This window comes from Martes martes, assembly GCF_963455335.1.
Source record: "Martes martes genome assembly, chromosome: 15".
NCBI classification, from domain to species: Eukaryota; Metazoa; Chordata; class Mammalia; order Carnivora; family Mustelidae; genus Martes; species Martes martes.
This window is the reverse complement of record NC_137903.1, coordinates 49196666-49223129: the sequence shown is the minus strand read 5'-3', so window position 1 is coordinate 49223129 and position 26464 is coordinate 49196666. Positions and strand designations below refer to the sequence as shown.

At 49.4% G+C, this 26464-nt stretch overlaps 1 protein-coding gene across 1 annotated transcript in view; it reads right to left on the bottom strand.

Annotated features, from left to right (window-relative positions):
• The window catches only part of NCF2 (neutrophil cytosolic factor 2), a 31040-nt gene extending 13713 nt beyond the window's left edge, over positions 1 to 17327 (bottom strand). Inside the window, exons 1-6 of the mRNA XM_080825007.1 lie at positions 16945 to 17327; positions 14923 to 15005; positions 7702 to 7810; positions 3430 to 3564; positions 2683 to 2790; positions 1167 to 1226 (exon numbers count right to left, since the gene is read on the bottom strand). Coding sequence (XP_080681133.1) covers positions 1167 to 1226; positions 2683 to 2790; positions 3430 to 3564; positions 7702 to 7810; positions 14923 to 15005; positions 16945 to 17118 — 669 coding nt within the window. The 5' untranslated portion in view covers positions 17119 to 17327. The remainder of the gene's footprint in view (positions 1 to 1166; positions 1227 to 2682; positions 2791 to 3429; positions 3565 to 7701; positions 7811 to 14922; positions 15006 to 16944) is intronic.
• Positions 17328 to 26464: the final 9137 nt, after the last annotated feature.

Here is a 26464-nt window from a genome sequence, read left to right as displayed (position 1 = left end):
CCCTCCCACCAGCTCCCCGGGTCTAGGTGTCCCTAGCGGAGCAATTCGTCTTAAGCCAGTCCTGGTTTCTGGAGAATTTTCGCCATCACAGAGCAACATGGCATCACAAGGGCGCTTTTGACCTTGAGCGCTGTCCCTTTCCTAGGACAGTTTCCAAAAGCTCTGTTCTATAATTAATGTCTGCTGTATCATGTGACACTTGTGGGTATTTAAAAACCACTCAACGTCCCCTGACCAGGCAGAAATCTCCTTTCAGTGTGCTCCCTGCTCTACACCAGATATCGCGGAGTCCACTGATCGGGGCTTCTTCAGCCTTCTGGAGTCTCTGGCTGTTCTGCGGCCCCGGGGATCCTCCACAAGGGTTTTCTTCAGCTTCATTGTCAAGACACGAATCAAAGGATCCTGAATCTACCCATCCTCCTTGGCTCATCTCACCCTCCAGAGCCCCGGTGTTGGTCCCATTCTGGGCTAGCGGCCGTCACTCTGCCCCTGGGAGGCTGTGGGCATTGTTGTCGGGAGTGACCAGGTGTGTGCAGCCTGGAGGGGGAGGTGCCCCACTCAGAAGCCCCTCCCCTAATTGCAAGGGCAGTTAGATTTTCCTCAGCCTGTTTTACCTTCTTTCCCTCACAAGGAGGGAAAGGCCTTCACGTTTCTAGACCTATTGTCACCCAGTCTGCTTGGAAGCATCTCTGAGCCCGGACCGGGCAGAGCAATGGCTTACTGGGGGCACCCATCATGTTCCCAAGAGGATCCCCCACACAAGGGCAGGCGCCATGGAGGCCCCTACACGCCGCTGTGTCTGAGAAGAGGCCTCATCAAAGAGCCTGCCATTGCTGTGTTCCCATTTCCTGCGAGCCTAGTCCAGGCTTCGGGAGAGATGGTCAACAGAAGCCCTCTTCGGCAGCAGAGGCGTGATGACGGGCATTTTGGGGGAAGCAGGAGGGTTGGTTTCTGGGAACTTGAGGTTAAGCCTAAGACTGCCTTATTCTCCCAAGACTCGTAGAACCTGTGACCCACAATGGCCAGCAGACACCACCGGCAACACCGAGAGGTCAGCTGACCGAGCCCTTCTAATGAGGCAGCTCTGCACAAACACTGTCCCCAGCTGGCTGTTTCCAGAGAGCTCTGGAGACCTGGGTCTGGGGAGGAGGATGGGACCGCCTCACCTGTGGCTGCAGGGGGGCAAACCCCGAGAAACTGTCTTGATCCACCACAGACGCCACCACCTGAAGCCGAGAGAGGAGTGCATGAGGCTCCGCAGCACTGATCTCCCACGTTGCCTGGCTTTCCCCAAGATTCCCTCCTTTCTCACACCCTGGGTCTGTGCTCACAGGAGCCCGTCCCCAGAGGCAGACAGGGGCTAAGGCATGGATTGCTGACCCTCTGGGTTACAAGTTCCAGCAACTCAAGAAACTAGTACCTGCCCAGCCCTGCTAACCCAGCAGGCTCTCTCCTCTCTCTCTCTCTGTCCTTTTTTTAAATTGAGGTGAAATTCACATAATATAAAATTAACCATTTTAAAGTGAACAATGCAGTAACATTGAGGACGTTCACAATCCTGTGCCTCTATCTAGTTCCTCACCCGCAAAAAGACATGCCACACCCTCTCCTCCCAGCACCCACCATTCACCAATTTGCTTCCTATTTGTGTGCATTTACCCATTCTAGATAGTTCATGTAAAAGGGATTGTGTAGCATGTGGCTTTCATGTCTGGCTTCTTTCACCTAGCATGACGTCTTTAAGGTTCACCCATGCTATTACTTGCATCAGCACTTTATTCCTTTTTTTTTCTTTTTAAGAGGGAGACAGATGTGGGGAGGGGCAGAGGGGGAGAGGGAAAGGGAGAATCCCAAGCAGGCTCCATCTCCACGCCCAGTGCAGAGCCCGGCACGGGGCTCAATCCTACAACCCTGAGATCAGGACCTGAGCTGAAGTCAAGAGTCGGATGTTTAACAGAATGAGCCACCCTGGTGCCCCGTACTTCACTGCTTCTTATGGCCATCCGGCTACATGGCTGCCTCACACGTTTATCCACTCATCCACGGACAGGCTTTGGGGTGTTTCCACCGACCCAGGTGCTCCTGAACTCTGCAGCTCCTCGAAAACCAGCTGCCCAGTCAGGGGGAGCCCACTAGCCCTAAGGATACGTCAAAGTCAAGTGCAGTTATGGAAAAGGGCCGCGGGCCGGCTCTGAATCACCCCTGGGAGGATTTAAGACCTGGATTTAAAGGAGTCCAGTTTATAAAGGCGCCTCCTCAGAGGGCTGCGGAAGGGGGGCTAGGAAGACCATTGAGCCGGGAGAATGCTGTGTTTGTCCGTTTCTCTCACATGCTTTCTCTCCATTTACTGAGTGCCTGTAGCTCCGCTTTCTCCCTGTTCTCCGCCCTGGCCCAGTCCCCCAGACTCAGCTACCGGTGACTAAGGTGACTAACCCCGTGGCTCCCCAAGGCTCTCTCCCCGGGTCAGGCAGGAAGGGAGGAATGAGAGGAGCCAGAGATGAAAAGCTAGAAGCGTTTGCCCACCTTTCAGTGAGAGCCCCACACTGCCAACAGTCTCTGGCTGCCGTCCCAGGGAAGCATCATGGGGGGGTGGGTACCCTCCTCCCCAGAGTCTGTCCTCACCCTGGTCCTCACAGGGCCCACACCATAGGAGCCTCCAGGGAAACTGAGGGAGTCACTTACTGTCGCCTTGCCTAGGTAATCCTTCTTGGCCAGCTGAGCCACTTGCCTCTCATTGGGTCGAAACAGCCTGCCCACAGGGATCACCACGGGCTCATACAGCTTCTGTTTCTAGAACACAGAGAGCACAGTGTTTTCTCACCTGCGAAACGGGGCTCATGATGCTTGTCCTGCCTCCCTCATTCAATGGATGCAAAGGTTCACCAAGATAACCTCACAAAAGCAGCTTTTCTACATGTGTAAAGCCTGCATTTGTGATAATTTCTGAATGTCAAAGGTGAGAACAGTTGGTTTCAATATCGCTTTGTCCTGAGAGGCTGTATGGACATTTGTCCGTGTTATTCCCCGGGGAAGGAAGGGGGGGCTGCCCCTCCCCCACTCCACAGACTCAACACAGGTGGCATTGCAACCATGAGGTGGCCAGGTCCACACAAGGCCCATGACATGGCCATCCTGGGGCTGCCAGCGAGGACTCAGGGGTGGGCAAGCAGGCACGGCCTCTGCCCCTGTGCTGGGATCCAGCCTCGTGTTCCCTGTTCCCCCCAGCCCAGCGCTACCACAGAGTCCCCTGGACTCAGCACTGCCAGATTCACGATCCAAAACATGGGACCCCATCCCGGGATCGGTGTTACCCAGAGCTCAGAGAGAGTACAAGCACCACGTCCATGGCTTCTCAGCCCGCGTGTCTGCCAGAACAAAGAGAACTCTAGTGGGAACCCTCCAGCCACCCCGTGTCATCGGTACACTTACCCAAACACATTCCATGGCTTTGTCGATTTTAGTATGCCTCTGCTCAGACTTCATGCTCATAGCCAAAGCTAAATGTTCTTCTGCCTGCTTCCACTCCTCCTTCTTGGCGTGCGTGAGAGCAACATTATATAACACCTAGAAAAGCACAGGCCGCAACACAGAACTTGAGGCGGCTCCAGATCGAGGCAGCAGGGGAGAGCTCGCCTGTCTGCTCCTGGAACGTTGCCTGCTGACATCCCTCCCTTCCTCAGCTTTCCCGGGAATATCTCTAATATAACACCATCAATCTTGCTACCAGGTTATGTCCAGCACTAGGACAGTGTTAAGAAAACGTCACATGGTGCATAAATCCAACACCAAGTGCGTTATTCTTTCAACAACCAAACAGATCAGGAGGGGACAAAAACCTTGTGTTGGTGCCACCGAGCCCAGGCCAGAAGACTGGACAGGTGAAGGGTAGGGACAGAGAGGGCTCCAGACGTATCATCCTGCACCAGCAGCTGCAGAACCCCGCCTGGGGCATGGTAACGAGTAACAGGACTGTGGTACGGTTTCAGGGGTAGGAGGAAACTCTGCGGGCAAAAGGGCAGTGAAGCCAGAAAGAGACCCGGCACAAACCCAGACCAGCGCTTCCCCGGGGACACGCAAGAACAGCACGGTCGCGGAGAATCATGATTTCCCAGGTCTCGGGTTGGGTGGTAGGATCATGAGCGTCCAATCTATCACTACGCCTTACAACTTACACAGAGAATCCAATAATCTTTTGGATGCATCGGCAAGATAAAAAAGGACTAAGTGAAGTGAGAAGGTTCTTGAGCAAAGATGGGAAGGCAACAGAGAGCGGAAGAGGGTCAGGAGGACAGCTAACAAAGAGGGCTAACTCTCCTTCTTTCTCACGAGAGTGCAGTGGAGTCCCCCAGCGCCCCATGAGCGGACCATGAGCGGACCATGAGCTGAACAGCCAGGAGCTGCTGCGAGGTTTTCTCAGGTGTAACCAGGAGTCACAGCCTGCTGCCCCGGGTCAATGGGGTTGGTTCTCTGGAGCCTCAGAGAAGAGACAGAGTTGGTCAACTGAGGCCTAGTGGGGAAGGGAGTGGTTGGCCTTCTCTCCCCCATGGAGGCTTGCAGGGGACGGGTGAAGGGCACAGGGACCCCAGGGCTGTGTCTAATAGGTGGCCTCGGCTTCACTCTCAAATGGTGGCGGTAACATTGCCTGCTTCCAGACTGTTCTGAGAAATAAATGAAATAATTCGTATCAAGCACCAAGTTGGGGTTGCTGGCACAGGGCGCGGATTCAACATGTATTTACTACTACCACGACTGTTGTTTGCTGTACCATGTTGGGCCTTGCTGGGCGGCTGAGCAGAGAAGGGCCTTTGTCCCGCTAGTGTTGCCTACGTGGTTTTGGGGAAGGCGACAGGGCTGAGTTTTGCAGACTGATGCCATCTGGGGACACCTGCTGTTTATAATCAAAAGGCTTAAATTATGAAGGACGGTGCTCTCCTGGAAATCAGTGCTGCCTTCGGAGGCAGTGTCGCTGCCGCTCGCCTTGTCACCCTCATCCTCGTCCTCACTGAGGCCGCCCACAGACCGCCTAATACGGGCCACTTTATCTGCATGATCTCTAACACCACCAGGTGAGCAGAAGTGTTGCTTATGTGCTTGCATAGTGTTTCCACTGCAATTCTCTTGTCCTGACCTTACCACCTTACACTACATGTGACCGTGAGCTTCTGGGAGCTGCCACCTTGTCTGTGGAGCTGCCTGGCATTATAAAATCCACGGGGTTATTAATGTGTGTATGAGGTAAGCACTCAGCCCTTCTTTACAGATGGTGAGGAGCCTGAGGCTCAAAAATGACATGTCACTCACCTAGGATCACACAACTGCTAAGTGTTTGCCTGGGATTAGATCACCATCTGCCTGATTCCAAAGTCTTTGCTGTTGTGGTAGCTTCCGAGATGACTCCCAAGGATTCTCACTTCTTGGTCCTCACCCTCCTGTTCCCTCCCACATCCAATGGAGCTGACGTGGACAGCCAATAGGATATTATGGAAATGAGGGGGTGCGGCATTTGAGGCTGAGTTATAAGAGACATTGGCCTTCAGTATTACTTTCTCTTGGATCATTACGCTCTCTGGGGAAGCCAGCTGCCACGTCCTGGCAAGACTCAGACAGTGTTATGGAGAACTTCAGGTGGCAAAGAATGGAGGCCTCCTGCCAACAAGTAACACTACCTTGCCAGACCCGTAAATCATCGTAGAAGTAGACCCTCCCCCGGCCCCAGACAAGCTTTCAGAGGATGGCAGCCCCGGTCGACATCTTGACGGCCAGCCCTTGAGAGCCTGTGAGCTAGAAGCCCCCAGCTAAGCCACTTTTGGATTTCTGACCCAAGAAAATGTGAGATATAAATGGTATTATTTTAAGCGACTGCATTTTAGAGTAATCTGGTATTCAACAACGGATAACCGATGCACTTCTCCTCTGTTGTGACAGTCTGCCACCTACATCAACAATTTGGTTCAGGGCCCCAGCCAGACAAAAAGAACGGTTTATCAAGGCAAGTACAGACATGTGGTGGGACTATGTTTCCACGGAGTGAGTTAGTGACTGGTGCTGGGTGATGGCACCGGGAGCAAGCCCAGAACTAGAGGTCTGGATTCCCTTCCCAGGCTATTTCTGGGCCTCAGTGAGCTATCGCCTTCTGCGGGCATGTTTGGCTGGTGCGGCCCAGCCTGGCCATGAGCACAGGAAGGAGAACTCAGGTCCTTAAACATTCCTATTGGGTTCTCTGCTCCCTTCTCTTAAGACCTTCTACCACAACAGGCTTTTGTGACTCCATGACTGGAAAAGCCTAAAGGTCTTCAAAAAGGATGGTGTGATTTCTCAGAAACAAGGGTCAGACCCTGGTGAGAAGAGAGGGGTGGCATTATAGATACGAAAATGACTGAGGGGCTCATGGGGAGACCATGGAAACTCCAGCTTCACCTGCAGAGGGGACTGTAAAACCAGTATTTCCCGACCCCAGGTCAGTTCAACTCGAACACCAGGGGAGCATTTCTCCCATGGGATTCTGCTTGGATGCCCCTGTTTTATGATCCTTTTTCTACAACTAATCGGTCCCCCAACCCTTTAGTCTGTATAAGTGGTTCTCACTGCGGGGGTGGGGGTGACTGGCAATGTCTGGAGATATTTTAGGTTGTCATGTGGAGGGGTAGGGGAGGGGCTAGAGGCATCTGATGGGTGCACAGAACAGTCCCCTACAATAAAAATTTATCTGGTCCAGCAAATCAGTAGTGGTGGCACGGTCGAGAAACCTCTCTCTAGAAGGTTGGCCAAATGCCAACCAATCCCCTGAAATTCCCAAAGCCTCATTTCTCTAGCCGGTGAGAAGTGAAGTGAGTGGCAAGCCCGCAGCTGCCGGACTGGATGGGGGCACTTGTCCCCAGGGGCCTGGGCAGCTGTGGACTCTATTATTAGCCCTGAGCAACCCTGGGAACGCTTGGCTTTCTCCTGCCTGAGAAACTAAAGCAAGGGGATTTTTTTTTATCAGCGATTCTTCTAAATAAAGATCTATGATATTTGCAGGCCTTTTCGGTGTATATTTGGAGTTTAGGAGGGGAGATGGGGGGGGGTTGGTTGGAAAAAGCACGCGAGCCTGTGAAGTCAGAGCTGGTCATGTCTCTCCCTTTTGGTAATAGAGAAAGTCAGTTATCCTTCTATGGAAACCTTCCCTAAATGTGTGCTTTGAGTTGTTCTGTGAGCTGGGGAGGACAGATTTGTGCCAAATCATCCTTGCTCTTTCTCTGGGGATCAACCAAGCACACAAAGCCAGAGCCATGAATAGCAAAGAGCGTGGTCTGGAACTCAGGAGCTCAGGAGGGTTATGGCATGGATAGTGAACCCAGGATTTTGGATGTGTCGGTATAATGCTGAGCAAATAGCTTGTCAGCTGGAATTATGCAAACTGTTATGAACACTTTCACAGGCCAGCACAGGCGGACCCCCTCCCTTCAGAGAACCCAGCAAGCTCCTTTCCGCAGGGTCCTTTGAGCCTTATGTTAATATACTGCATGCCCTCAGTAACTGGAGACTCCGGGGTGAGCCTGTAGTTACTGATCTGAGTCTTTTCTTAAGGGGAACTCTGAGTCCTGAGGCCCAAAAGCCTTCTCCAAGCTCCTAGAGGTTTCAGCAGATCGCTGGGCATCTGAATTGTCAGCTGTCCCCTCAGCCTCTCTGTACTCCTGCCCAGGCTGGGCCCTTCCTCCTTACCTCACAGGCAAATAGCTTGAACTGGAGCCCCAGGATCTTGTAGTCTATCAGCTGGTTCCCTCGAAGCTGAGTCAAGGCCTCTTTAAGGTCTTTAATAGCTGCGTCATATCTGCGGGACAGAGGGAGATGAGACCACGGCCCAGGGCAGAGAGGAGCAAATGCAGGATAGAACATGCACTGGCTTCCCTTCCCTGGCCTGTCTCACTGGGACAAGAAGCCTTTCCAATCCCTTTTGGCCTGCTCCAGCTCCTTGCCAAGGCTGAGCCCCAGTATTCCACAGTACTCCGTGTGTGTGGCACCTCGGGGCAGTGTGCATCCCAGCACCCCTGGGGATCCCCCCAGATTCAGGCCATCACGGATACTTTCTTCTCTGTGGATAGGATCCAAGTCCTACCTTTCTGACTTCACTTCCCAGCAGAGCCCTCGTCCTCTCCCAGCAGCACCAGTACCTGCTGGCCTCAAGGCCCCATGCAGCGATCTGGAGCCCTGCTCACTCCTCATACCCACCCCCCAACCCCTCCGTCCCTCCCCACCCCCCCCACCCCCCCACCCCCAGCAATGCCAGGCCAGGCTAGCTTGACCCAGCTCGGAGACTCCTTCCAGAGCCAACGACATCGCCCTCCTTCCCAGAGCCTTCTCCTCCGGCTTCTTTTGAGTCCAACTCAGCTCTTGGTTTCATGGCTTTCTTAGCCTCCTCCCTCTCCACACACTTTGGAAAACAGAAGAAAGAAACCACCAATTAAGCCAGATGGCGTTTCTAACACTGCTCTTGGCACTGGCCGTTTGCTTTGTTGGATTGCCATTGTGCTGGCTGGCTCAAGGTATACAGGGCTGTCGTCGCTGGCTTTGTGACAGACAGTGGGGCTGATCACATCAATAATGCCCACCGGGATGTGGGCAGGACCTGGACTAGGTCTCCCAGGCTTGCCTTTGACCTCCGCAGAGGCCCTGGTAAGAGGAAGCTGCAACCGGACTGCAGAGGGTGGGAGACATGAAAATCAAGCTGCCCCCACCTCCTCAGCTCACTGGCCCTGTAGGAAAAAGGTCGCTGCCTGGTCGTGGTTCCACCTGGGCAGCGGAAACAAAGGTGCCTGGAATTCGGACATGGGCTGGTGATGCGTTGCTGCACCCTAGGACAGGCGCTGAGAGAAGGGGACCAGATCCACCAGCTCTGCTCTTAACCTGGAGACCCCGGCAGAGCACTTCCCTGGCCTCAGGTTCCATGTCGGTAACATGAGTGTATCCCGTACAAGGAGTGTATTGCATTCGAGGAGCCTGTAATAGGAGGCCGTCGCTAGTATGTGGTCCCAGATCCAAAACCCCTTGGACCTGCGTCCTAGCTTTGCCACATACAATCTGGTGCCAGAGAGGAAGTTACTGAATTTGTCTGAGCCTGTTTCCTCGTCTTTACAGTTAGAGAGTAAATGGTCACACGTGCCTCCCAGGGCTATAGGAACAAAGATGACACATCCAGGAGCTCAGGACCTGGGCAGCTTGTCCCCAGCTGCCTGGGCAGCTGTACACTCTATTTTTTTTTTTTTTAAGATTTTATTTATTTATTTATTTGACAGAGATCACAAGTAGGCAGAGAGGCAGGCAGAGAGAGAGGGGGAAGCAGGCTCCTTGCTGAGCAGAGAACCCTATGCGGGCTCGATCGCAGGACCCTGGGATCATGACCTGAGCCGAAGGCAGAGGCTTTAACCCACTGAGCCACCCAGGCACCCCATGTAGACTCTATTATTAGCCCTGAGCAACCCTGGGAATGCTTAGCACACATAATAATTTACTTTTATTATTATTATTATTAGTTTAGCTCTAAAATTCTGGCAATGACATTCATATGCCAATCATTTATTACATGCATAACACTCTACAGTGAATTAAGAGTTATCTGGAGATAAAACTCCACGGTCGCAGCCGCTGGAATCACGAGCTCAAAAACGGGCCGACCCAACCATCCTAAGGAACGCGTACCCAGGGCAGCTGGGGCAGAAGCTACCTATTCTGTCACTGTTGCTTTGGGGTCACTCACACTGCAGTCGTGGCTTTAGCAGTAGTGAAAGAAGAGTGGCTTTCTCTCACACAGCCTTGTTGATTGTCAAACCTGCTAAGAGCCTGCAAGACGCTCCTTAAGGAGCAAGAAACACCTCAGGTCATTGACCTGTTCTTAGAGACATTGCCGAGAAAGGGGAGAGACTAGGCATCCCTGTTGCTCCTTTCTAAGCTGGGAGATTGCGTGACTGGCTCTGGGGACAGAGCCCAGAAGGAGGGGAGGGGGGAAACGCAGGTGTCCCGTTCGCAGATGCAATTTCCACAGGGTTCCACAGCTTGCCTGGGAGGCAGCTGAAGGACCTTGGAGGCACGCTTGGAGCGCGGTCGGCATTCACCCTCTCATGTGACACCCCCCACCCCCCGCCCCTGGGCCAGCTGGCTGAGCAGGTGAATTGTAGCTGTGAAGTTACATCGACTACCTGGTAATGAGGGAGCCCAACAAAATACTCAGAATTCTCCCTCCCATCAGGTTCTAAAGACCTGCACCCCCTGGTGGGGTAGAGAGAAAGAGCTGGGGAATTATTCAAAGTGCTCACTTTGTGTTAAGAAAAGGGGGTGGGGGCCCCCTGCTAAATGTCGGATTTAAAGCATTGCCCTGACTGCCTGCCGCGCCCCCCTCCCTTGTCGACCTGGAGCTGCATGGGCTTTGACACACAGCTCTGCTCCCCATTGTACAGGCTCTGCATAAGCTCAGTGTGAGACTCCCAAGTCTCATTCAGCCAGCCCCCGCCACCCTCCAGCCATTCGGACCCCATAGTGTTCCCCAGGAGGCCAGGATGCTGGCATCTTCCCGCCAGGTTCTGCGGGGCGGGGGTGGGAGAACTTTCTTCCCACGCTGTCCCTACCAACTACGCTCCCCCCCCCCCCCCCCGTCAACCCCGGGCCCCTTAGCTGCCCTGGACCCAGAGCCCCCATTCCTCCAGGTAGGGGCTCACCAGTGCACCAGCAACCTCTAAGGGCTTTCCACCAGCTCTGAGCCCAAGAGGGTATATACTCCCCATCTTGGTAGTCTTCCCTGTAGAGGTTTCTCAGTAACCACCGCCGTTCCTGACTGTTCCTGCCCTACCAGGGCCCCTGCAGTCCAGAATCCTGCCCCTCATGCACCTGTGTACAGGACACTGGAGAGTTCTAGCGAGCTGGAGGACGTCAAAATGTCAGACCCCTCCAAGGCGGAGCTGGGGCTCAGGCCCTTTCCCGCCCGCAAAGACAGCAGGGAGAGGCTCTGCTGTGTTGCCTCCGTGGGTCGGCTCTGTCTACAGGGTTTGCTGTTCCTAACCTGGCCCTGAGTTTCCTAAGGCCCAGAATAGGAACCGCCACCACGTAGAGCTCCTTTCCCCTTTCAAAGGGCAAGGCTGGATCTGACAGGTGAGAGTCTGTCATAGTCAGCACCCAGGCCCCACCTGCTTCTCAGAAATGCACCCAAATTTTGTCCTGTGGAACTTCATAGCGTTTGTGACCTGTTTCCCCCTTTTAATTTGAAGGTTCCTTAAACTGAAAGTTCCTTTAAGGAAACCTCTTTAAGCAACCTTTCGCTTCCTTTTGTTTAATTAATTCAATAAGTATTTATTAATTACTGGATTAGACACAGAAATATGAGTGAATAAGTAAAGACTTCTCTCAAGAAAGGGAGTCGTCAAGGAGACAAATATACAAGCCAACACCTGTCACAGAGTGGACAGATACTATTTTTTGTTTGTTTTGAATTTTGGACATATACTATTTTAGAAGGCACAGAAGAGAGTGGTAGCCACGCCAGGGCAAACTGGTGGAGGACAAGTGGGCGCGTAGGCAGCTGCTGGACCACGTAGGAGCAGCCCAGGGAACTTCATCCTGTAGGACTGGGATCCACCGGAAGTTCTTAAGCGGATCACATTTTTTTTTAAAGATTTTTTTTTTTTAATTTGACAGAGACATAGAGAGTCCAAGTAGACAGAAAGGCAGGCAAAAGGAGAGGGAAAGGCTCCCTCTTCAAGCAGGGAGCCCGATTCGGGGCTCCATCCCAGGACCATGGGATCATGACCTGAGCAGAAGGTAGCCACTCAACCGACTGAGCCACCCAGGTGCCCCACATTTGTTTTTTTTTTTTTTTAAGAGGATCGCTCTGGAATAAGACTGGGGGTTGGAAAAGCAGTTTGGAAGTGATTTCAGTCGTCCTGGTGAAAATGAGAGTCTAAACCAGGGTAGTGCTGGTGGAGAAAAATGGGTGGATTGAAGAACTTGAGAGGTCAACTTGACAAAGTCTGGAAAAGAGACATTCTGGGTTGATCCCAGGGAGAGATTTAGCAGCTGGCTGACTATAGGTGGGGGACAGTGCTATGGGAGAGGGTGAGATCCCTTAGGGTTCATGTATGGATTTTTAGGGGACACTGAACCCCCTGCTATTGTACATAGAAGGATTTGTGTGCTCTTCTGGAAAGACAGCCCATACATTTTGCCATTAAGCAACCACCTCTGGGGTGCCTGGGTGGCTCAACTGGTGAAGCGTCCAACTCCTCTCTATCCTTTTTTTTTTTAAGATTTATTTATTTATTTGACACAGAGAGAGAGAGAGAGACAGATAGAGATAGATCACAAGAAGGCAGAGAGGCAGGCAGAGAGAGAGGGGAAAGCAGGCTCCCCACTGAGCAGAGAGCCCGATGCGGGGCTCGATCCCAGGACCCTGAGATCATGACCTGAGCTGAAGGCAGAGGCTTAACCCACTGAGCCATCCAGGTGCCCCCCAACTCTTCTCTTGATTTTGGCTCAGGGCATGATTTTAGGGTCCTGGGATCGAGCCCTGAGTCGAGCTCTGCGCTCAGTGGGGGGTCTGCTTGAGATCCTCTCTCGCTTTGCCCTCCCCTGTGCTCTTGCACATGTGCTCACTCTCTCTCTCTAAAATAAATAAGTATGAAAAAAAAAAGCCCCCCAAAACCCAACCACTGCTGTTGGGATAAAAGGGGAAAAGGTCAAGAGCAGAGCCTGGGAGGTGGGGACACCAATGGGTACAGATGAGCAAAAGAAAAGGAGGCAGTTCAGAGTCTAGAATAGTGCCTCATTTATATTATTTCCTCAGTAGACCGTTGCTGAATTGAAGATGAACCTCGGTAGATTTTTCTCAGATTTAACTATTATCAACCACAGACTAACTGAATCCTCGGTCACATTCCTAGATCGAAGATCTGTCTGCTTCGCTTAAAATCTGAACCTTGTAGGTTCTGGGGCTTGTGGGCATTTTTGTGTAAAAATTTCTTCTGGGAGCCTTCCCTCTTTGTCAGTTCTCTCCCCTCATTACAGGCTGTTAGAGCTAATTAAAGGATGGCCTTAGAGTTTGTCTTTTGAGATTTAAGATCAGCTGGAGGGCTGGCGCTCTGGCCTCCCTGGGTATTCCATCCATCTGGAGAACATAAGGATGAGGGAAGGTGGACGGGGAAGAATAAGGTTAAGAAGGGAGACAGAGGGGGCGCCTGGGTGGCTTAGTGGGTTAAGTAAGCCTCTGCCTTCGGCTCAGTTCATGATCCCAGCGTCCTGGGATTGAGCCCCACATCGGGCTCTCTGCTTGGCAGGGAGCCTGCTTCCCCCCTCTCTCTCTGCCTGCCTCTCTGCCTACTTGTGATCTCTCTGTCAGATAAATAAATAAAATCTTTAAAAAAAAAAAAAAAAGAAGGGAGACAGAGGCAGGACGCCACCAAAAGGTAAATGCTTGTACATAGCTTCCCTCGGTCCCCAGCTTTCTCTCCCTAGACAGCCTCTGTGTCTGTGGGTTTCCTGTGGGAAGACTTCCCTCCTGCCCTTCCTCCTTCAGGTGGTCGCATCTACATCTTGCAAGTCCTCTGAGCTTCTTGTGGTTGCCCCTAGCAACAGCTGAGCACAGCAGCTTTCCAGACTGTTTCTGACTAGACCCTGGGATCCAAGGCATTCAAGATTGCCCAGGACAAGAGTCCTGTCCCTCCCCAATCCCCTGATGTTCTCTGCCATCTCCCCTCCATCCCATCAAGCCTCACCTCACCTGCTGCTCCTGCTCTCTCTCTCTCTCTCTCTCTCTCACACACACACACACACACACACACACACACACACCCCACGCCACCCACACCATGCCCCCACCACCATTTTCACTGTTTGAAAGTTCTTCCTTAGGCTGAGCCAAATTCTCCTTCCCTAGAACTTGTGTCCACTAATGGAACAATTCCTACAAAGGAAAGTTTGCCATCCCCTAACACATTTTAAATCAATGCTTAGAATATTTTTCCTTTGTTATTTGTATGTCTCTTTTTGGGGTATTCTGGGGGCAAGTAGTGGGAATTTAGATGAACTTCCATTCTCTACTTCTTTGGTTTTTTACTAATAATTCCATGTTGACTGTAAACACATCAGAAAATACAGACAGGCTGACTGTAAACACATCAGAAAATACAGACAGGCTGAAATCCCTATAATGTCACCACCCAGAAAGAATTGCTGGCAACGTTTTGGCCTATGGCCTTCCAGACCATTCTGTCAAATAGAAATGGGATACATGTTACACATACTGTTTTGAAAAAAAAAAAAAAAGTACACAATGTTTTGAAATCTGTGTTTTAAATTTAACATCTGCTATGAATTTTTTCCCACATAATATAAATGCCACTTATTTATCTGTATTAGTATATCCTTATATACAGGATGTTAATAGGTTATATTCTTATTCTGGTAGCTACATGATATTTCACTGAATGGATTAAACCAGCCTTTTGAAAACACATCCGGTAGGAATGAAGGAAGGTCTCGATGTGGTTTCACACGAATCCTCATTGTGTGACAGCTCACTGCCTCCTAGTAGAAGACCATCATGAGTGTTCCCTTGATGGTCAAAATACTACCAACCAGTACTGCCCAAGCTATGACCCCTCAGGAATGCCGGGGAGGGGTCACACCGGCTGGAGGGAAGGCCTGTGGTGGTTACGTGAGGTCCCTATGCGCTATGAGTTTGCTGATTGCTAACTGGGTGGCAGGGCTGCCCTCCCTCCCTCCTTCCCTGGGGAGGGCTTCTGCCTCATGCTGACCTATTGCATAACCTGCCCAGAGACAGTCAGTCATACTTCCCAACAGAAGCTGGAAGGATACTTCACAAACACAAAGTCTAGCAGTGCCAAAACCGTGTCCTGGCTTCTCTGCAAACTTCCCCAGCTTGCGCAACGCTGGACCACTTACTTCTCCATGTGGTAATAGAGCATCCCTCTTTGGAAGTAGGCCACTGCCAAGTGCTTGTCTCGGTTAATGCTTTTGGTGAAGGCCTGTGGAGAGAAGAAGGGTCCAGATGTGATCCAGGAGCCAGGCAGTGATGGAAGGAGAGATGAGCCCAGAGGGAAAGGCAAGAAAGGGTACGATAAGAGTAGGTGTCTTGAAGGTGACAAGAAACTTAGAGGTCAGGTGTGCCTATAAGATGGAGATGTTAATCTCTGCCTTTCGAGATTACTCGAAATTACTAGAGATTACTCGAGACCAGATTAAAATGATAAAAGTAACAAAACAGGAGAACAACTAAAATGTTATATACAGGGGCGCCTGGGTGGCTCATTTGGTTAAGCGACTGCCTTCAGCTCGGGTCACGATCCCAGGGTCCCGGGATCGAGTCCCACACGGGCTCCCAGCTCCATGGGAAGTTTGCTTCTCCCTCTGACCTTCTTCCCTCTCATGCTCTCTCCCACTCTCTCGTTCTCAAATAAATAAATAAAATCTTTTAAAAAATAAAATAAAATAAAATGTTATATACAGTATTATGTTGATTTAGTAAATAAATATCATGCAATTAAAATAATAACCAGAATGCATTACAAAATGTTGGGATAAGGCCTGACCCAGGGAATCAAAGAAAGGCACAGTGACTGAGCACCAGAAGCAGAAGCACGTGAGGACAGATCTCATGCAGGGTAGGGGGATCTGGCAGGGGGCAAGCAGAGAGGTGATGGCATAGCTGTGCCCAGACTGGCTGTCATGCTTGGCCCATCTCTCTCCCCAACCATGTGTACTCGGTCTCCAGCAGCCCCCGGAATCTGGGGTGCTAATCGCTCAGCCTCTGCAGGGAGGTGGGGAGTACGGGCCTCTTCCCACCAGATGTGAGATCCTTGCCTGCCCCCGTCTGCCCATCCTGGGGCCTGATGTGGACTGTGTGCTTGGATTGTATTCCAAGTGGCTGCTCTCTTCTGTCTTTGCTCACTGGCTGGTCACAGCCATGGCCAGGATGGTTGTGGGAGGAACTGAGTCTCTAAAGACGCTGGGGAGTCAGTCATCCGTCCACACCCTCTTGCAAAGACTGGCAGTCAAGGGGGAAAATAAGAGCTAACATGTACACAGTGGGGTGAAGTTACGCAGCATCTACTAGCTGGTGCCTCACTTCATCCTCAAGATGTCTGCCCCTCTCAGGAAGTCTTCATGACTTGCCAGAACCCCAGGTCCAGAAATAGGCAGAGGTGGGATTTGATCCTAGATCTTCCGCTCCTACACTCCAAACCCTCTCGGGCTTTCCCTGACCCACCTAAACAGTGATCACTGAGAGGGCTCAACCTCTTAATGGGGAATATGACAGAGAAAAAACAGTTGAGGAGACACCCCACAGCGTGCCCTCAGCAGACATCATTAATCAACATGATATGATTCGTGCCAGCCTCTCCTAAAAAAAAGTGCCCCTTATAACGGATGAGAATTGTCACCTGAGAGGACACCTATTTTTCTTAAGCGCCTCCTCTTGCTCTCTAGGGCAGGCAAAGCCCACACATAGGAAATTCCTGGAAAGCCCAAAGTGGGGTTTTCTAATAGGTGTGCAGCAGCAAGATGGGGATCCAGGAGACAGCACGAGTTCGTAGAGGAAAGCATAACTACGGGAGTCTTCATAAAGGTGTGAAAGAACAATTCCAGAATGATCTGAAGGGAATAGATGGAGAAGAAAGGAGAGCGTAACCCACAGGCCCACGGTTCCCAGCCGGTCAGTGCCCAGCAGAACCACCTGGGGGGAAAGAAAGAAAGAAAGAAAGGAACAGAGAAGAAAAGAAAAAAACCGGGGGCTGGTCAGGCCGCTCCCCAAGCCCATTCAATCAGGATCCCCTGTGGATGGGGCTTGGTCAGCTTTTGTTCTTTGAAAGCTCCTGAGAGGTTTCTAAGGTGCAGCCTGGGAGGAGAACCACTAATGACAAAGGCACGAAGGAGGAGCCTCCCTGGAAAGGCGCCTCCACTCACCTTCTCCGCCTCAGGCAAGTTTTCCAGGATGGTGTGCACGCAGCCGATGTTGAAGCAAATCCTGGAGTGGGGGTCCTGGACGGCAGTGAAGGCATCCAGGGCTCCCTTCCAGTCTTTCTTGTCAGCTGCCAGTACCCCTTCATTCCAGAGGCTGATGGCCTCGGCCAGGGACATGGTCAGGCACAAGCCTGGGGCCCGGGAGGCTGCCAGGACCCAGAGAGAGAGTGAGCGGGGGTCTCCCGCTCCAGGCTGGCACTTTCCAGGCGCAGCACTCCGAACGGGGTCCAACAACTTCTCAGCGTTGCAAAGGCTCAGGAAATGTCCCCACCTTTCAGCAACTGACGCACAACCCTACCATGAGAGAGAAAAGGAAAGAGCTAGAGAGGGCGGGTGGCCAGGGGGGTGGAGTGTGGGGGAGAGGAAGTACATCAGATACTGCCTGCCATGGGTCACTTCCCCAAAATGCTTCTGCTCTGTCACCCAGCAGTGCTCTGCCTTCCACCCCCGCTTTGGGGTGGCTTTCGGTCAGGTCTCTGGCCCCAGGCTCAGAGCAACCTTGGCAGGTAGAAGCACCTCCTTGGGCCTCCACTTCTACACCTTCGTTAAACGAGGGGGTTGGAGGAGAGGCTGGTTCTTTTCAGTCCTGGGTGAATTCCTTGCTCACGTTCTCATTACCTCATAGATTATCTGGAAATAGTTGGTTTTTGTTTTTTTTGTTGTTGTTGTTTTTAAATCTACAGCTAAAATTGATAAGGGGAAAACTGTAGTCTAAGGTGGCCGACCAAACCAGCGAGGATTGAATTGCAGTCCCTGTCTCAAAGCCCTTCCCGGCTCTTCCCTACCCTGTTTCCCGCGCACCGGAAGTACTCTAAGGCAGTAGAAGGGTAGAAATTCCCCTCCCTGCTAGTGCTCGGGGCTCAGACCTTTGGAGAACGGTCTCTTCTGAGCCCGCTGGAGTTAAATAAACCTCCCATCCTCCCAGGTCTCCGAGGCAGCTTGGCTCTTCCGTCAGGACCCTGTCCACGTTCCCTAACACGTGGTTCCCAGCCCGGGAAACCCAACCACGGGGGCCCATTGTTGCCACCGGTTTGCGGCATCGGTGGGGCAGTGAGCGAGGGAGGCCGTAAAGGAGAAGGCGCGCTGCCTGATTTCCGGCAGCCACGCCCCGCTGTTCCCAACCGGACTTAAAGGAGACCTGGCAGGTGACGACCTGGTCCCCACGTCGGATTCCGGTGAGGCCTGGGGCTCCAGGACCCAGTCAGGCCCACCCGTCAGGGTGGAAGGGGAGACTGACCACCTGCCAGAGACCTCTTAGAAGTCTCACAGGTCGGGCCTCCCGGGGCACAGGGTCCCTCAGGTCAGGAATGCCCCCAAAAGGGGGGGTCAGGAAGGAATTTCCGAAAGGAAGGGAAATCCAGAGATCAGGGCCTCCGGGAGTGGGTGTGGCTGGTAGGGGGGTACTGTAAGAACTTGTGGAGTGAATGCAGGAGTGAATGTGCAGTTTGACCTGGCTTGTCAGGCGGACTGAGTCTGTGGCTGCACGGGTGGGCACCCTTAGGGTCCCCAGAAGGAGTCGGAGTGGCCCTAACCTGTTTCTGTGGTGACCTCATAGAGTCTATGGCGAGCCCTTCGGGCACCAGTCTGGGGTTTATATGGACTCATTTTGGCTAAGAGGCATCCAGGTGTCTTCCGGGAGGGCGGACAGGCAAGCATCTGACTGGTCTCTCCTCTGGAGGGACACCCACCCTTTGTCTGTCTTCACGCCAGCGACACTGGGAGGGAACACACAGGGTGGACAAGAGAGCCCCTGTCATCATGGGTGGAAGCTCTTCAAAACCTACGGTCTTAGGCCGTATGCTCGAAAATTTTGAGAAGGGATTCTCAGGAGACTATGGGATCAAAACATCTCCTGGAAAATTAAGCACATTAGGTGAACTGGAATGGGCCACCTTCGGGGTCAACTGGCCCTCCGACGGTGCCCTGAGCCCTACCCACTGTCCAGGTCATTTACACAATCATGGTCGGGACTCCCAGACACTCTGCCCAATTCCCGTATATTGATTCTTGGCTTCAGGTAGCCCAAACTCTGCTAATTATTCTCTGCTAATATGAAGCACCAAAGTAGGATATTTGTAACGCAAGTAAATGAGCCCAAAGGCTGTGAGGAAGCAAAGCTTATCAGGGAGGCCCTGCCCGGGGGCATTGGCGGCAGCAACAGGGATGAGCTCTGGACAAGGATGAGCCAGTCAGGAAGCGTGGGGACTACAGTCCTCCTCTGACCCAGGGCCTAAAGCTGAGCTGCAGGAACACGGTGCTCCTGCTGCTTCTAAGTGGCATGTGTGGGGAGAATCTGATTTAGCAGCTCGGACAGCCCACAGGAAAACTGATCCAGAGAGAAACAGGATGTAAAATAACAGGAGCTCTCATCCTTAAGTTTGTGGGGGGCATGTCTGGGTGGCTCAGTGAGTTAAGCGTCTGCCTTCCACTCAGGTCATGATCCCAGGCATCCTTCAGGACAGGAACTTTAAGGAATATTCCCAAGCAGCTGCTGAAACTCCCTTTGTTTCTGGGAAATTCCCTGTCTGGCCTGACATGGACTGCCTGTCCCCCCTTATTGGTGGGAAAACATGGCGTTTGCTCCTCTGGAGCTGATGAGCTCCTGAACGGGGATCCCTTTTCCTGCCCTCTAGCAGCACTTTGTCTCTCCTGCCTCCCCATCCCCCTTCTCCCACTTCTGTACCACCTTGGGTGCAGCCTGGCTTCTAGACCTTCCTGGGTTCCTCAGGCACCATGGTTCCTCCCTTCACTGTCAAGGAGCAAGAAGAGCATCCCCTGGACCTAACACAGCCCACTCCAGATTTCCCCACATGTCTCAGGTGAAAATTGACCATGGGGAGGATCCAGGTGGAACATAATTCAGTATTTAAACTAAGTTTCTTGGTTTAATTAAGATAGACATGTCTTTTAAGTTATCAGTAGTAAACGTGAAACTTTTGTTCTATCAAGGTTTACTGAAGGTCAAATAACCTCGTGTTACCTCTGTTGCAATTTGTTAGCAAAAAGATGACTACAGGGATGGTTAACTGTCTCGAAGTTTTCTTGGGTAATTGTTAAGATAGCTTTCAAAGTCTTTGGTAAACTAAAACTCTAAAGTTTTGCTTGGATGATGAATGGAATTAAATCATTGGACACCTAGGTCTTTTCCAAATAGGATAAAGTGCTAAGTCATTAATTACTGGACATAAGTTTGTGCTTTTGACTTCTTACGGCAAAGAAACCAAGGATATTTAAATCTGATGGTAAACATGTTTTGTGCTTAACTGATTCACAAATTTGTCATTTAAAGAATTCTGGTGTTATAGTTCACAATTGGTTACTCTTTAGTCTTCACTGGAGATTAAGGTTTCTGAAGAGTGCAAAATTCTGCTAACTGTAACTAAGACTAATGGAAATAAGGGAAACAACTCTGTATGTGAAAAAGTAGGAGATATGTAAGAAAGATAAGGAATGGGAATGCATTTTTGTTGAAGGTAAAAGAAGGTAATTTTGTCCTAAATGAGGTGGTTGTTTAAAAAGAAATGACTTGAGACAAAAATCTGAATGAATAGGAAAGTTGTAGAAGGTTTATGGAGGGAAAACTTTGGAACGGAACTTTTAGATGTGGTCGCGACAGACCAAGGTTGAAATGAATGGATTTTAGAGTACGTTGGTATAAGATTGAAAGTCTGCTTTTTCTCTGTTCAAAAAGGCAAAGTATTCTCCAATTGTTGGGCCGCTCTTCATAAGAAAATGCAAATAGTTGTTTTCTCTCTGCCTGCTTAGAAAAACCAGTTTCTGTGTCTTGCCTTTATAGGTCTTTGACGTCCCTAATCCTATTTAGGCAGGTGCTTTAAAACTTTCTAAGGTTTTAACAAACTTCCCCAAGATTTAGATCATGAACAAAGTCTTGTTGACTAATTAGGCTTGCTTGTTCGGTATGTAATGTTCTGGTTCAGGCTATTGAAGTGTTATGTATCACAGAATAACTGAGTTTCTTTGTCAGTTATATCATAGGGAACTATCAGATCATTAACCATGTCCATTTCTGAGTTTTTGTCATTTATAATTGTCCTTATTGTCTTGAAAAATGAGTTTCATCTTCAAGAGGTTCATACAAAGGACTCTTAGGACAATGCAGGTATTCAGTATCTTTAAGATCAGAACTGAAATGAATAAGAACTTCCAAAACTAAGTAAAAGCTGCATTCAAACTGAACAAAAATCAATAACATGGGACTAAATGAACTAAAAAGACGATTATAGTTCTGTGATCCTTGTCTGAAAAACATTCCTGGTTTCTTAATGTTCACTCTTCCTGATTAAGGATACTTAAGATTTCTATGACTTACAGAATCATGATTAAAATAATCATTTGTAAGCAAATTAAAGCATTCAACTTTTCTCTCTATCTGAACCCTCTGAAACTCAAAAGGTCTCAGTAAGTGTACCTTCTTCCATGGCAAGTCTAGTCATTTGCATAAGTTCAATAAGAATCTGTTCTCCTTTTAACAGGACACCATTGGAAACATTGGTTATTTTACCAAGGCTTTGACTGGAATGTCATATTTCAGAAAGACATGCATAGTCTCAGATATGACCAAACAGCTTTAAGGAGTGGAGGTTGGCTTTGTGAAACCTGGAGCCATAAAGCCCCTTGGAAATGTTGGCCTGGTACCTTGCTTACAGAATTCCCAGCAGCCTCACCAAGTGAGTAGTAAAGAATGTCACTTTCTGGCAGATGTAGGACCCTCTGGATAATTTGGAGACCTCATGAAGAGGAATCTGCCCAAATCTACAGGTATTGCAGGCGTGTCTGATGACAAGTACTGGGTTTGGCTTCTGGCTTGGAGAGGCTACTGAAAGTTCAACCTAGAGTTTCCTTATAAAGTTCCCGCAAAGCAGATTCTAAAAGATCTATATGATCACTAACTGTTCTTGCTGAGCTTATGTAAATAGGCCAAGTTTGTTAAAACTGGACTTGTTTTTCAAATAAATTAGTCCTGATTTGGCTATCTCTGGAAATGAGGGTTATTTTAGAGAGAAAAATTACATTTAAATAACCAACTTCTATGGATGTTAAATTCTAGATTTGATTGTCTTTAAATGTTTGTTGTTTATCTAAGCTAGACAACTTGAGGTAAACTTCAGAGAAGTAGCACAATAGCTCGTTTAGACAGTCTTCTTGCTTTTTATTCTGTGGAGATAATAACAACAGTCTCCCATACATAGCACATGATTAAACAACTGGCAAATGGGATTGATTCCCCAACAATTGTATAACGTATCACCTTGTCCAATTCTATGTGGCTGGGATAATGAAATCATTCCCTGAAAGCCAGAGCATACCCCACTCCATAGGGTTAACTATAGACTTGTGGAGATAATGGATGACCCCACTTTCTTTATGATTGGATTGGATAATGTACTTGGGAATGCCCTTAACCTCTTGATAAGTCCTCCCCCACTTGCCAGTGATTCCCTGTAGGTAGGATATTAAGGCTTTACCCCAAAGATGTCTTTCTTAATTGTTTCATCCCTCACAATCATATTTATCCTAGAAGCCACCTCTATTGAGGTACAATTGCAAACAAAGGCTTTAGTTAAGCATACAACTCCCCTCCTGATAAAAGGAGCCTCAAAGCTCACTGTGGGACAATCCCTGACTATAATGACTTCACATCAGGTCCAAAGTGTCTTAGAAACCAAAGGCCACCGATGGATGATGGAGGCCAACTTATTAAATACCAAGCTACACTTACAGATATGCCTTAAATAATACCTAAAACCATCAAACTTTAAACCCATCTACCCTTATGCCCGGACCTGAACATCATACTTCTATAGATCATAACTGTTGGAGGTCATTGATCTTGTTTATTCTAGTCAACTGGATTTTAAAGAGTCCCATAGCTATAATTCACCTCACAGGCTCTATGGCAGGCCACTACCCACCCCCACCCCCGCCCCTGCCTCCCAGTAATAAGCAGGCTCAGAGGAGACCTCAAACAGATTGGAAACTTAGAAGGGTCCCAACACCTCCAAGCCCTGGGAAAAACTCTAAGGCACATCTCCCAAGAAGCTTTAAAAAAGGACTCTCTCAAACCACAGTGGACAGGGCCCCACACTGTTGTTCTGACCACCCCTACTGCCCTCAAGGTCTTAGGTAAACAATGGGTCCACCACTCTGGAGTAAAGAAGGCTCACCAGTCAGACGAATCACACCAGTGGAAAGCCCAAGCAAACCTATGGACCCGCTCCAAGTCCACCTTCAGTGAGACCCCACTGACTGATGGACATCTGTTTGCCATGGTCCCTGGCTGTCATTGGCGCGATATCCCTCACCTCAGGAGTCGGACCTTACGCTGCTGCCCCTTCTGGTTGGACTTTCCCCCAGAAACTTGTTATTGTTATTGCTTATTCAGCAACTTTAGGATGGATTGCTAAGTTCATAGAAAACACTGTTACCAGGTGAGCGGCTGCCCAGATACTAGCCTTGCAGGGCTATCAGCCCATAGTAGATGATAATGATGCCCTCTAAACCAGCTGTTTAAAGAGGCATCAAAGGAGGACATGATAAGGGAAAAACTGTACTCTAAGATGGCCAACCAAACCAGCAAGGGAATTCCAGTCCCTGTCTCAAAGCCCTTCCAGGCTCTTCTTTCCTACCCTATTTCCTGCATGCGCCAAAAGTACCAAGTATGCAGAAGTAGAAGGGTATAAATTTCCCTCCCTCCTTGTGCTCGGGGCTCAGATCTTTGGAGAATGGTCTCCTCTGAGCCCACTGGTGTTAAATAAACCTCCCATCCTCCAAAGTCTCTGAGTGCCTCTTGGTTCTTCTGTCAGGATCCAGTCCAGGTTCTGTAACAAAATGTTACAGAATGAGCAATTAACAAATTTCTGGGACAGGATGGTCTTGCATCTCCACCTGAATCTGAGATAACTTTTATGAACACTTAGGAAGCTCAGGGCTGACCAGTTTCTTGCAAATGTCAAAATTAGGAGGCAGCTCTGATGGTGAATTATGACTTCTCCCATCCTTCTGGGAGACACTGAAGATGGGAAGCATCTCATGATAACTAATGCATGTCCCAGTCTCCACAGAAATGGATTTAAGGTTCCTTTCCTTGCTGCCCTGGTAAAGGAAGAATCCGTGAAACCTCCCTGATGAGTAATGGGGAGCAGAGGGTGTCACCAATTTGATTTACTCAAATCCTCAAGTCGCTAGAAAGTGATACTGTGACTCCATCCAGTGAATAAATAATCAAAACTTAATTAGCATGCTCATTATTCCTAGGAAAACCAAGTGGTTTTGTAGTTAAGCTAGATTTTATTTAAACTATTGTTCTTGTTGTTCCTTAATTTTTTTTATTTTATCATCCTAGTGGGTCACACAGGACGTTCCTTGAGCTGACCCCCATGGGTTTTCTAGCCTTATTTTCCAGATTGTCCCTTCACAAAGCCCTGCAAACTCTACTCCCTGTTCCTCTCCCTCTAGGTCTGCATTTCCTGCCACTTTGCTTTGGCCCAAGCTGCTTCCTCTCCCTGGGCTGCCCTTTCCATGTCTGCACCTTCAAATCCACCTTGTACAATGCCTGCTCGAAGATCACTTGCCTTCAGAAGCTGCTGGGAAATCAGACTCACCTGAAAGCTCCCAAACTGTGATCTTGCCTTCTTTTCCCATGTGATCACCCTCCCCCAAAGTAGAATTCTGTGTGTGCATCTTAGCCCCTTGAACAGACCTACTATACACTTCCGGGGGAAGGTCCTGGGACTTCCCACATCCTTGTAGACCCAGAACTCCAGCAATGTTGTCCATACTCAGCTCTTTTTTTCTTCCATCCTCCTATTGCCAAGCCACTGTCACTCCTCACCTTGCCTCATCCCCTCTATCCATTCTGCATCCTGCAGCCAGACTGGCATTTTAAAATACAAGTCGGATCATGCCCCTGTATTGAAACCTTCAGATGCCTTCTCGTTGCTCTTACAATACAAAGCCAACTGTCTCATGCTACAGACAGGACTCTGCTTGCTGTCCCATGCCCTTTCTGGGCCATTTCCCCTCCTCCAGTCCTCTTCCCCAACCCCATTTCCTTCCTGGGTTCTCCAATGAGCCAGGCCTGTTCCCTGTGCCTAGAATGTTCTTCCCCCAACCCTCTGCTTGCTGGTTCCTACTTATCTTTCTCTTCCTCTGAATGGCCTTTCATGACCATGAACTCAGTATGAGCACCCTGTGATGTCTCACAGCCATCAGTTCTCTCTGGTCATGGTGTGGTTTTGTTTTTGTTTCTTTGTTTTTTAAGTAAGCTCTGCACCCAGTGTGGGGTCTGAACTCATGACCCTGAGATTGAGTTGCATGTTCTACTGCCTGAGCCAGCCAGGTGCCCCTGGTCATGGTGCTTGTCCCAATTTGTAACTGCATATCATCTGTGAGATTGTTTCTGTGGCCCAATCCAGAGATAATCATTACTACCATCTTTAATTACAACAGTTATTGATACTGTTAGGTGATGGTCTGCCTCTTCAGCCACTCTTCATTCCCCTTCCTCCTTTTGGTAAAATCCCACTTTTGTTCAAATCTCTCCTCTCCTGAGGCCCTGTGCTTCAGGGACGTTAAGCCCCCAACACTGCCCCAGGGAGTGGTTTAGACACAAGCCTGAGATACAGTTCTAGTTAATAAGATATTAGGGGAAGTCTACGAAAGATTTCTGGGAAAGATTTTCTTCCCCCTCACTAATAATAATACAAAAAGACACATGGGAAAAAATAGTAGTTATTTCTCCCCTATACAGTACTGTGAAGATGTGCCTAGAACAGTGGCAGCTTTCTTGTGACCATGAGGAAAGCCAGTTAAGATTGTGTAAGACAGAGTCTTGAGGAAAAGGAGATGGAAAACTAAAACAAAACAAAACAAAATCTGGATCTTCAATGATGTTAGCGAGCTCCTAAATTAACCCATTTTGGAGCTGACCTACCTCAGGACTTCTTGTTCAGTGAGACAATTAATATATTTATTGTTTAAGTCACTTAAATGGGGTTTTCTGTTATTGTTTTAAACATTCTGACAGAGGGGCACCTGGCTGACTCTGTCAGAGGAGCATGTGGCTCTCAATCTTAGGGTCATGAGTTCAAGCCTCACTTTGGGTGTATAGATTATTTAAATCAATAAATAAAAACTTAAAAAAAATGTTTCTGACAGATATACCACTGTATTCTCATTCCCAGGACAAGACTCAATATAGTAGGTGTTCAGTTAACATTATTTCTTGAATAAATTTTGCTGAGACATTTTTGGATAACAAAGTTTCAGCTCACTACCTTTGAAATTACTCTAAATTTTGAATAAACAGGATTTACATATGAGTAGCTAACAGCTCACAGAACTCCTGTTGTATTTATTCAGTTAGCTGGAAGCTAAGAATATTCCAGTGTTTTCCTTTTTCTCTGAGGGAAGAGCCTATGAAATCTAACTCATAATTTCCATC